At 38.0% G+C, this 12530-nt stretch overlaps 1 protein-coding gene and 2 non-coding genes across 3 annotated transcripts; 2 read left to right on the top strand and 1 right to left on the bottom strand.

Moving 5' to 3' along the window:
- The first annotated feature begins 102 nt into the window (after positions 1–102).
- LOC119420861 (F-box only protein 40-like) lies at positions 103–611 on the top strand. Its single transcript, XM_037688285.1, has 2 exons — positions 103–210; positions 390–611. Exons 1-2 carry the CDS (start codon positions 103–105, stop codon positions 609–611), a joined length of 330 nt encoding a protein of 109 aa, XP_037544213.1.
- A 4620-nt stretch (positions 612–5231) lies between these two features.
- Positions 5232–5303, bottom strand: trnaw-cca. The gene has a single exon. It is a non-coding gene; the product is annotated as a tRNA-Trp (tRNA).
- Positions 5304–5727: 424 nt separating this feature from the next.
- On the top strand, positions 5728–5799 carry trnaw-cca. Its single transcript has one exon. It is a non-coding gene; the product is annotated as a tRNA-Trp (tRNA).
- Positions 5800–12530: the final 6731 nt, after the last annotated feature.

Here is a 12530-nt window from a genome sequence, read left to right as displayed (position 1 = left end):
GGGGGGGACTCTCTCAGCTCGCTGCCCTATGAGGTGCTGGTCCACGTGGCCAGCTTCCTGGACAGTCTGTCCCTGTCCCAGCTGTCCCTGGTGTCCCGGCTCATGAGGCAGGTGTGCTCCTCTCTGCTGCAGGACAGAGGGATGGTCACCCTCCGCTGGGAGAAGAAGGCCTTCTCTCAGGGGGGAGCCAAGTGGACGGTGACACAGAAGGTAGGCTAAGTGACAAAAAAAAATCCAAAATATTTGAGAAATTAAGTAACACACCAGTGGTCAAATGGATTTTTAGGAAGCTGAAACCAACACAAAAATAAATTTAAATAAGTAAAAATAAAATCCTCTGAACTGGAATCTTCCCTTTCTCTGCTGCCCGTCTCCTCCTGTCCCTTCAGGTCTGGCAGTTTAGCACTCTGTTCTCTCCTGTGGACTCCTGGCGCTTCAGAGACGCTCCGTCCATCTCGGAGCATCTAAAGGTGTGTCCCTACAACGAGAAGGACAACAAGACGGAGAGGATTCGCCTGCTGCGCGTCCGAGAAGACGTCAAGACAAACAGGAGCTGCAAAGGCCCCACACTGGTCGATATGTTCCAGCAGAAGAGGAGGATCATGATGTAGGAGAACTGGTGGCAGACAAGTCTTTCATTTATTTTAGATAAATGACAGATTAAACACCAAAGTTTATGCTCAATAATCCAGGTAAAAATCCAACAAAGCTCAGTCATGTCATTTGGACGGTTTCTTTTGTTGCTGAGATGTTTCGTCCTTCATCCAAAGGACTTCTTCATTCTGAGGATGGAGTATGCTTTTTGTAGAAATCAGTTTGTTTGGGTGCTCCTCAAATTGAAGAAGTCCTGTGGATGATGGATGAAACGTCTCAGCAAAAAAAGAAACCGTCCAGGTGACCTGACTGAACATTGTAAAACAGATTAAAGTTTCGACACTGGGACACACCGTCTTTAGTGTTTAGGCTACATCTTACTTGATTTGTAGAAATAAAGTCAAACTATTGGTGTTCATCATGTTTTAAATTTTACAAAAATATTTGATTGTTTTTATTTAGTCAAATAATTTACATTTTGTGCCGTTGTGGTTTAAATGTCCTCACAGATCTGATCTCTTAGGACGAATGAAATGAAAAGAGATGGTAAAAAATAAAAAAAATATTTTGCAGGTTGAAAACTATAATTCACGGCAGAACACAAGTTGGATTCGCTGTCGATGTGTTCGTGGTTCAGCGAGTCAGAGTTGGGGGGGGGATTAAGAGAATACGAGGGGGGTTTTGTGTTACAGACGATGAATCAGACAACTGGAACAAAACACAGCAAACAGAGGCGTTGTGACAAAACCTTCACAAAATATGTGGTGTTTTTCTGTCTGCTATTGTTTCTGAACATTGACAGTGCATAAACTTTACTTCAAAAACTTGGTCTGTATAGATCTTTTTTTTTATTTTTTATAATAGTGTGAAAAAAGTTAAGCAGTGTTACATAACGGCCAGTAGAGCAGACAACAAAGGTTGAACAGGTTAAAACAAAACTGTTTAAGGGCACTTTTCATGAATTATCATTCTGTACTGTTTTTTATTTTATTTTTATTTTTTAGTTCTGGCTAATCTTACTAGCAGGCAGCTCTGATTGTTCTGGTATTCAGGCGTCAAAGTGTCTATTTAATAAATCTGAATTGCATCACATGCTAAGTGACAAAAAGAATGGCCCAAAAATATATAAATTTTTTCCATTTCAGGATGAACTAAAATACACTTAAATTTTATGAGAAAGATTTGATCTAAATTCCACCTTAAGAAGCTTAAAAAACACATTAATTATAATTTCTAAGTGATTCCTGACACCGTAAAGTATTTAACTTTTTGTCTTGGTGTTTCACTGGAACAAATTAAAAACTGTTGGGCACATCAGTGTCCTGCTGTTTACTGAGTCATCAGAGTGAAATCATCTGATTCACTCACGTGGTCATGCTGCCACCTGCTGCCCACCACTGGTACTGTTTCTATAATCCACCTGAGCATAAGGTGGATTCAGCAACTTGAAAGGCATCAGTATCTCAGTTCTGTTAATACTTAAAGAATCATGAAATCTGTTGAATTTAAGTAACATTAATGCTCATACAAGTCTTGTACCATGGTCCAATTACTTATGTGGTTTGACCACTTAAATTATTATTATTTTACACAAAAAAAAAGCAGAGCTGGCCACATAATTAAGATTATAATATGTTGTGAAAATGTGGATTATCATTTCTTTATACGTGCCTTTAGGGTCAACAGCCCTCAACCACACGTTGGTCATGTGTCTAAATAAGTAGTTAAGCTTTTACACAAACAATACTTTGAGAAAATGCTAATCTATATTTCTGTTATTTAATCCTTCTCTATTCTCGATCAGACGTGACAAAGCTCAATGGTTTCATCATTTCCTGATCAGGTTTCAGGCCTAAAAGACCTACTTTGGGTATTTTCTCTACATGTTTAACAATTTAGAAGATAATCCTCCTTGTGGGAGCCTAAACTAAATTTTGTATAACTGAAGCTATTTGTTTTATGTGTAGATCTTTGCTAGTTTGAGGTTGGTAACATGTTTAAGTCATGTGATGTGGGTGGGGCATGGCAGGAGAGAAAGTCCAGACAGACTAGATGGGGAGAGAAGCCAAAAAGTTTTTTGACCTCCTTAGCTCTAGTTCTGTTTAATTACCAACTCGTGGATAAATTGTTTTTGCTTACTTTTTGCTGTGCATGTTTCATATTTAAGTAAACCTTTAAACACAAGCCACTGAGAATAATTAATTTTTTCTGGACAAGAATTATGCCGGAGGCCATGGGAACGTCAGGCTCAGGTTTCACTCAATAAGGATTTACTCCTATTCTGCCTTTAACATGCTTATCAAATTGTGGAGTTCTTGTTCTTGCAACAGCTCTGTGAATATACATTTTGCTTTATTGGTATTTATTTAGTATATATATCATTGACCATTTATTTCAGGCGTACTTACAACAACTTGCAGCCAGTGATGCAGCAGCTATCAGTGACTAAAACTAGTTCAAACTAGTGGAGAAGTCCAGTTCCCTTCTATTTAACCATGGATCTGGTTTAAATTGTGAACAAATAACTTTTAAGGTGACAAAAAAAAACAACATAAATCTTAGTTTCTTTATTTCAGCCTGTGCTCAGATCATTAATGACACCGTCTCTGACAGATGAAGTCTTGTTCTCTCAACTCTCTTTAAGAAAAGTTTGTCTCAAGGCGTGCTGGGTTTCTTTTGTGCGATGTAACGCTGTCGTCTGTTAATCCTGTACAGCTCCAGCCTCTTTGCCTCCTCCTGGGGGTCCTGCAGCACTCCTTCCCACCTCAAACTCTCCCTGGTCTGGAAGCTGAGCTCAGTCATCTGAGCTGGAGATCCGTTTTTGCCAGTTTTATGAGTCACTGTAGGGAGGGACTGAGAATCCTTGTGGCACCTTTTGGTCTTCTGACCACTACCAGCGCACAGTTTTCTGTCCTTTTTACTGAATGCGCTGAGCTTAGGAAGGTGCTCTTCACTTGGATGGGAGAGCATGGAAACAGGCAAAGTGTCAGGAGCCAAGGACAGAGCCAGATGTTTCTCTGCAGGGTGATAGCATAAACACGTTCTGGTTCATTTGCAATAACTCCCACAGATCATAAATACTTTACAAGTGGGTGAAATAACAGGGAGTCAATCGTCTAACAATCTTTTCTGGATTGCAGTACACGTGCTCTTTGCATGTTAACAATGTGTACAGGGTTCCCAGCATTTCATGAAAACAAAGTTCCCTGATTTTCTTCTGAGCAAATCTTGAAATTCCAGGAGATATATCAAGTCACACCAAATGCTGTAGCATATGGTATGTGAGCATACATCAATCATTTCTAATAATTATTTAATTTGCTAGCAATCCAAGACAACAGGATTTTTACTTATAGAAAATGTAATTCAGAAGCCATAATCTGAGTCATTTTTAAGGGATTAAAGTAGTTAGAAATACTTTAGGTTTTTAGTTGTAGGCTTCTTTCTACTGTATTCCACATCGCTTTAAATTGTAGCTGTTTTTGTTTCGTTTTTTTACATAATTTTCTTTCATTTATTTTTCCCAATTTATATGCTTTCTTTTATGATTGTCTGTTGTCATCATTAAAAACAGGTCTCCCTTGTAAATGAGTCCTCGAGGCTCAATGAGACTAACCTGTATAAATAAAGGTTGAATGAATGCTGTATAACATCATATATTAAAAAGCCACCAATCAGTAAGGATACATGTGCTATGTACATTGTATACTCAGTGATACTAGAATACTAGTATTATAGTACACATTAAAATCTCAGAAAGGTGATGCTGCTCTTTAAACTGTCCGAGTGGCACATTTGAATTAAACTCAGAACACATAATTGTTCAAAATTAGCTTTATTTTACTATTTTATATTTATTTATTTTATTAGGTTTGACTACTGCTTCTGTGTATATAAAACATATGGAAGTTGATAGTGAAACATAAATCTGAGCATTCATCCTCCAAAATGTCAGAATGTTTACCTTTGTTTTCTGGAGCAGTAGGTGTAGTGCCTTTCTTTTTCTTCTTTTTGTGATGAGAACTCCTGGTTGGATGGAGCAAGTTTTTGTCTTCTGGCATGATAGAAAAAGTATCAACTGTACGGCCGTGCTATAAAATTAGGTCGAAAACGGAGGAGGTTTAATTACAGATTATCACGCGTGCGACCATCCGGCATGAAAAAAGACGTAGAAATCTTCGAGTGTCGGCAGCTCTGCTTTCTAAAAATAACTCGGTCCGGAATGAAAACTACTCTAGATTTTACAAAAATAAAATATAATAAGAAGAGAGAGACACCGCTACATGCTAGTTTTTCCGGAACAAACATATTCACAATCACAAACCTATATTGACGCGTCTCCATAGCAACGTACACACGAGAGAAACGACTTTAGGGGGAAACTTACATTCGGAACGAGTAAAATGTAGCCGGTGGATAAAGTAAATATACATTTCCGAAAGAAAGGTTTCTAATACGAGAAGTTATTTAACCTGCAGACGCCTATAGTATATCAAGAAATGATTTATGTGATAGAAGATAACTAAAATATGTCAGGTTCAGCAATTATGTCTGGTTTAATGTTTATTTCATTTTTTCCTCATTGGTTAAAATAATACTGTTAATTTCAGGACATCTTAAACTGTAAAGAAAAGGTTTGACCCCGACGTGATTTGAACACGCAACCTTCTGATCTGGAGTCAGACGCGCTACCGTTGCGCCACGAGGTCGCACATTGATTACGTCAATACATTACCACTAAAGAGAAAATAATAAAAATACACTACGTTTGAAATTATTTATTCAACGTTATTTATTCAACGTTTATTTATACAGGTTAGTCCCACTTACACATGTTTAATTACACGTCAGATAATTATTTTCAGGTGTTATTTGTTTATGTTTTATGTAGCTCCTGCTGTTGTATGCTCGAATAAACATTTTTAAAATGTGTTTATCCAGGACTTCATGAAAAGTGTCATGTAACGCTATGATCAGCAATATCACTGCCTATAGCAAGTTAGGAAGGTGTATAGGAGGGATTTTGTATCCAGGGTACAACCCACTTCCCAAGTCCAAGTGCCCAACTTATGTATTGCAGTGCATTTTTATTATTTTCTCTTTAGTGATAATGTGTTGACGTAATCAGTGTGCGACCTCGTGGCGCAACGGTAGCGCGTCTGACTCCAGATCAGAAGGTTGCGTGTTCAAATCACGTCGGGGTCAATTAATGGCTTAAGAATTTTGTGTACTCACAAAAACATGAGAATTTTGGCTTCATTTGGAAGAAGGAGAAGCATTATGTCTATCTTTATTATTAGTTTGCACACAAATGTACATAATGAATGAAATACTGTAAGAGTGAAAAATATACACAGTAATGCAATGGGATTATTTATATTATAAGTATTGCACAGATATGAAAACATCACTGCAACAACCTCAAGTCTTATAAAACAATACCTTCTCATAGTGGATCAACAAGTTGGTGACAGCCAAAACGAGCTGTTCACATGTACTATAACATAATTTTGTTTTAGACCTTTCTAGAGCTTCAAAAAAAGTAAAATAAGAAGCTGTTTTCACTTATTAAGCTCCAACTTTTTGTCCTTGAGAATGCCAACCTGCCTACTTTTGAGATTATTATAACTCTCCTGTTAGGCTCGGTCTGGGTTTTCTGAGCTATCTTTTATTTATGTTTAGAAATATAGGTGTGGTCATACTGACCATCTCCTCAGTCTGGCACCTGTATTTACGCTCCATAAATGTATTTACAATTACTTTTTATTCAACCTCTCTTTATACAGGTTAGTCTCATTGAATCACAAGGACTCATTTTCAATAGAGACCTGTACTGTACTGCTGCCCTTAACCTCATTCTGTTTTTCTTCCAGTGGACCAGCACTTCTAGTTTGTCTGTGTCTCCTGTTCTCTCAGGTTCAGCTGGCTGCCCATCCAGTGCCTGGTTCTGCTCAAGGGTTCTTCCTGTTAAAAGTCATTTCTTTTCGCTGTCGCCTCTGTGCTGCTCAGAATGGGAGACTGTGTTGAAGTAAAGAGTATTTTTCGCTGTATAAGTCACAGTTTTTTTGTTTGTTTTTTTGGCATAAATTAGCATGTCTATGACTTACACAGCAAAGCAACATATTTATGTTTTTTTTTCCCATATTTATAACCCAATTTTTGTCTGAGATCTGATGATTTCATTCATTCTGACATGGAAAAGATTGAACACTACCATTTTCAACCACTAGGGGGTCCTCAACATACATGGCAAGCCAAGTGTCTCATTAACAAGTAAAAGCGGCTATTAATGAGACACTTGGCTTGCCATACAGAGCCACCTTCGTCTTGCTCCAGAACTCCTGGAGCGAATGTCAAAGTGCATTTATTAAGGAAAAGTTAAACTGAGACACACCTTTGCTGTAATTTCGAGCAAACAAACAATTGTTTTTAAGTGTTAATCTTGTGAAATTATTCAAGTCCTCCCATGCATGCGCCCGTGGCCACCATTTGGCAGCCATTCGATTTTTGGCACAACACCGGCCCACATTTCCAGGTTGTCAGTGGTGACGCGTAACAAAAGCGACGTGTCAGCAGTGACGCATAATAGATGCGACTTATACGGCGAAGCGACGTGTACGGCGGCAAGTACGGTAACACAATCGGCTAGGATCCTACACACAACTTTGTCATTATTTGCATTTTGTCATGTTCTGAATCTGAGTGTATTGTATTATAGATAAAGTGTGTACAGTACTGTAAATGGATTTGGAGCTAGATATGTTTTGAATGGAACTGGATTGCAGATTGTCTAATGAAAACTGAAATGAATTTATTTGAAAGCTAAACTCAATTCAAACTTGAGAAAGATGTGAAATGCAGAGTATGTATGCCTGCTGCATGTGTCACCACAAATAACTTTCAAAAGTGGAAATTTGAAGGGAGTTTCCATCTTGTTCCTGTCTGACACAGTCCTCAGCTCTGTATACACATCAAATGTATGTATGTATGTACACAGAAACAGATGTACCTCCTTTAACAAAGCAGCATATTCAGAACAACTCTTTGTAAAGTATTTTGTTCACTCTATCTATTCTAAAAAATAAATAAAAAAATAAACTAAATTATTCCCTGTGTATTTTTGCATGCTGCCATCAAACAGTTCATGCACAAGTTCGTAGAATAGCTCAGTGTCAGAGTTCAAACAAGCCAGTCTTCTTTTTGTTTCCCCATTGATCTGAACTCTACCAGTAAGACCTACAGGAAGAAACAGGCTAAATCATCATGCTGAGTCAGAGAGGACACGTAGCACGTATCCATGCAAGAGGGACAAAGTTCACAGTGAGATACCAACAAGTATTTCTGGAGCTCTTGTTTTAAAACTGACAGGGTAATTCACATCCACAGTTAGATTTCCCAGTGTGGATAATCTGTGGCTAACACAAAGCAAGTCATTTGAATCTTCTCACAAGTTTTGACCTGTGACCTGAATCTCCTTAACTTGGTCATGTGATTTTTTTTCCCCAGTTTGTCATGTCTCTGAATGACAAGAAGATTGTCTGGGAAAGATTTAACTTTCCATTTGGAGCGCATATCAGCATACAAACTGGCCTTAAGTGCTCTGTGGGATCTGTTTGAAAACCTATTGTTGATGACAGCTTAACAGCTTTAAGAAAAACGGCAGCATAGATTTTATTTGGAGGTGCTTGTACCGTATTTTTTGGACTATAAGGCACACTTAAAATCCTTTGATTTTCTCAAAGATCAACAGTGAGCCTTGTAATCCGGTGCACCTTTTGTATTAATTCTAGTTGTGCTTACTGACCTCAAATTGATTTTATGTGGTACACGGCGCTCAAAAATCTGACCATATAATAAATGTAATTTTAGTTGAGGCTAAAGGTTTTGCAGTGCAGATGGTGAGGGTTAACCTGACTGGTCTCCAGGCACTTCAGATATTACCAGAGAGTCTTGCAGATCTTACATGGAGTCTTACAAAGTGAAGTGTTAAACAGTCTGAGTTGTTTCTGCCACACCTGGTGATTTCATTACAAAAAAAATTCAGCATTTGTTTTCTATACTGATACCATTACTATGACGGAGCTTTAGGGCCACGCTAAGAAAAAAATAATTAAAAGCCATATAATTATGAGAATAAAGTCATAGCATTATGAGAATAAAGTCAAATAAAGTCTTAATATTACGAGAATAAAATCGTACACTTTATTTTTTTTTTTTACAGCTGTTAATTTTTTTTTTCCACGAGTCAGATCTATAACGCAACCTGTCGATCAATCCAGTAGGCGTGTCAGCAAATGACCACTCCGAAGCTAAACAAGTCGTAATATTATCCGAACTCCAACACGATAAAGCAGGGCTTACCACATTTTAACTGTGGTAAAATGAAGAATGTTTGTTAAACTTTATTGTTATTTACGCTCTTACTCAAATCGTGCTCCAGTACTGCCACCTACTGTTGTGTTTTTGTATGATGCTTCTGGGATGCGTGTACGTGACGTCATTACGTTGTGACTTTGTTTTTGTTTCTGTTTGAAAACGGCGCTCAGTGAGCGAAACTGTGTGCGTGCAGCGCTGTTAGAGGTCTTCATATGTCAGAAAGAGGTTGAAGAGACCCATCGATTCACTTATAGGAGCATTTAGCTTCGGATTGGTCATTTGTTGACACGCCTACTGGATTGATTGACAGGTCATGTCGTGGATCCGACTCGGAAAAAAAAAATTCGTACGACTTTATTCTCGGAATTCTACGATTTTACTCTCTGAATTTTATGGCTTTTAATTTGTTTTTTCTTAGTGTGGCAATGTATATATATATGTATTTATATATATATGCATTTTTTAGCGTGGCCCTAAAGCTCCGTCGTACATTACAATGAAACTTGCTGTATGATAATCATTTCTAGGCCCCAAAATCCCTAAAAATAGACATAATGTCTGACACCTAATGGGCTTTGGGCAGATTTATCACCAGCAATGTAATACAGGTCTTGAAGGAAGTAGGAGCAATGTGAAAACAATGCATAAGTAAGGTTTAAAATAAACTTTTCATTGCATATTCTTTTAAGCAAAGATCAAACAAGTCATCATGAAAATGAGAAAAGACATGAGAAAATGGATTTGGTGTTGTATGGGTGCCCTCTCTGTCAGATGACAGAGAAGAAGCTGCTCAAACTGCAGCAGTCCTAAAGCTGCAGCGTGACAAGCCCAGGTTCACAGGAGATGGACAGAAAAAGCAGAGTGGCCTTTCAGTACTTGCTGTGTAAGTATCCGTGAGTGTTCACTTTGAGAGGGGAACAAGTTCATCTCAGCCCTGAGCTCATGTCTCAAGACAATTTGAAGTTTTAAAAATAAAATTTTACACATTTTAAGAAGTTAAATATAAACAAATATCTTGATGCCTGCTGTGTCAGCTATATCACGATGAATGATCTTGATTTTTGCTTCACTTCCTTTGCTTTTAATCAGTGCTTGTCACCACAAACTTTATCGCAAACAGTAGAAAAAAAAATGTTTTTGAATGTATGAACAAAAACCATGTTAGTTGGTAAATGCTAGAAAAGTTGTGCCACATAAAATGAATTACCAAACAGTCAAAAGTAAATTACCATAAATTGTAGAAAAGCGGTGCAACCTAAAAGGATTCAGGGAAATTGTGCACAATATGTGACACATGACGGCAAAATGAGTCACAATCAGGAAGTTTTTAGTATTATTAATATTCTCAAATTCTCCATGTCAGATGCTTAAAAATGATATATAGTTTGATGAAATTTGGTGATTTATCACCTGGCCTGGCAAAGCACTGCACCCTTTTCATTCAATGCTGTTTTTCTTTCTGATGAATTTGTTTTATTTTCTTTTTAATGAATGAATAATTTAATAAAACAAATTTAAAAATAGCTAATTTGAAAACAAAACTACCGTAGTTTGTTGCCTGAGGTGATAACTCAGGTGATAACTTGCCAAATTTAATCAACGTACATATAATTTGGAAGTACATCATGGACAATGTGAAAATATTAATAACCCAGTATTTGAAAATTCCTCATTGTGATTCATTTTGCCAGCTTGCGTCACATATTATTTATCCACAATTTACCTTATGATAATTTGTTTTAGGTTGCACAGCTTTTTTACCATTTCCGGTAATTAATTTTAGGAGGCGCCACTTTTCTAAGATTTTCCATAGCTAAATTTAAGCGGCAAAGCATTTCTAAACTTTATGGAAAATCCTTTGAGGCAGCACAGCTTTTCCTGCACTCGTAATTCATTAAGGCCCTATTTACATGGACACGATGGGGGGAAATGTAGTTTTTTTCGTATGTTAATTAGAGGAAAAGATTTGCGTTGACACGGTTGCATTTTGGGTTTACATGCATCCGGAGGATCCCCCCCCCCCCCCCCCTCCCGAATCTGCTGTAGTTACCATGCCGGGTCATTAGATGGCGCTGTGAATTTTGTACCTTCACCTAATGCGCATGCGTGCTGCCTCGGCACGTTGTTTTCCTCTGGGCTAATCAGCTAACAACAACGTAATGACAAGTTAAAGGTGGATTTTGGATGAGAGTCGAAGATTTGACGCCAAGTGGGACCGCTTCGTCTAACAGCTCCACACCGGTCGCTGAGTGGATCAGAACCGAGTCAACTATGTCGGACTTTACTCCGTGATCATCAGTAGCTGTTTTACAACAGGTAAATCAAATGTTCTTAATAATGTTAGCTTGTGTTTACTTCGGTTACAAAACAACCAACTGAGTTTTTATTTTTTCCTGAAAGAAGAAGAAGCTGTCTCCCACCAGGCGGACCGGTTCTGAACGAGGCCCAGATGAACTGCAGGATGACGTCGAAGAGAGAGATGATGGATGAATTATTTGTTTAAAATTCCCCTCAGTTCGAGTGCAGTGTGAATGTAAACAGACCGAGCCCCACTCCACAAGCAAGAAGTGGAGTACAGCGCAGGGCAAACAAACGCATTTCGCTTACATTATATGGAGCCGTCAGCTGCCTTGTGTGGAAAAACAATATTCTCCATGGTCTTCTGCCTCATCTTCTGCTCATGCTGAGTCCATTTTTGAAAAATGACTAAATATAACTCCTAAAACTTGATGCCACTTCGTTTTTATTTTTATTTACAGAAGAAAAAGTGTCTTCAGAGGTTTTTGTGTCGTTTCTTTTAGTTCTTGGTGCAGCGCCCCCACAGGCGAGCGAGGGAATAGGTTGGTTCAACAGGTTGACTGACTGCACAGTGCAGTGTGAATGCAAACGCACCAGCTCAAATTAGGGCATTAACAGAGCACTCGAGTAATCTACACATCGGTTGCTAGGACATCTATCGAGGTTAAAAATGTAACGTCGGGTATCCGTAGTGATGTCATATTATGTGACCATCGTATGACCGTAGGGGGCGGTGTTGCACTGTTGCAGGTCACAGAGTATGGTGTAACACCGGGTCCAATCCACCGAACCAGAACCAGTTTCGGTGTAAGTTTTGTTTTTGACATGCTGCATGTTTCTTCATGTTTGCAGTTTAATAATAATAACTAATAGTTTAGTTTTTTCTGTGACTTATTTGCAGTATGATAAAAGGTAGGAGCATAATATACGCTCCCAATGTTTTGTTGGTCTTTTTTTTGTAATTGCAGTTTTATTTATTTATTTATTTTTGTATCTTGAGATCTATGAAGTCATCAAATACTCGAGTTCTACTCGGGTTTTATTATGTTAATGTTGAGTTTAAAAATCATTTACTCGTTCAACCCCTAGCTCAAATGTAAACAAAAGGTCATGAATATTGGTCCCGAACCGAACCGAGTCTACTGGACTATCTGGTGTGAAAACGACCTTATAGTTATTTATTTTAAGCGGAACAACTTTTCCTGCATTTACAGTTATTCCTAATTCTGGAAAGCTGTTTCTTTGCAGATAGAATTATATAT

The sequence above is a fragment of the Nematolebias whitei genome, chromosome 14 (assembly GCF_014905685.2).
Source record: "Nematolebias whitei isolate Nwh7 chromosome 14, NemWhi1, whole genome shotgun sequence".
NCBI classification, from domain to species: Eukaryota; Metazoa; Chordata; class Actinopteri; order Cyprinodontiformes; family Rivulidae; genus Nematolebias; species Nematolebias whitei.
Note: the sequence above shows the minus strand (reverse complement) of the source record. Positions and strands in the feature narration are given on the sequence as shown.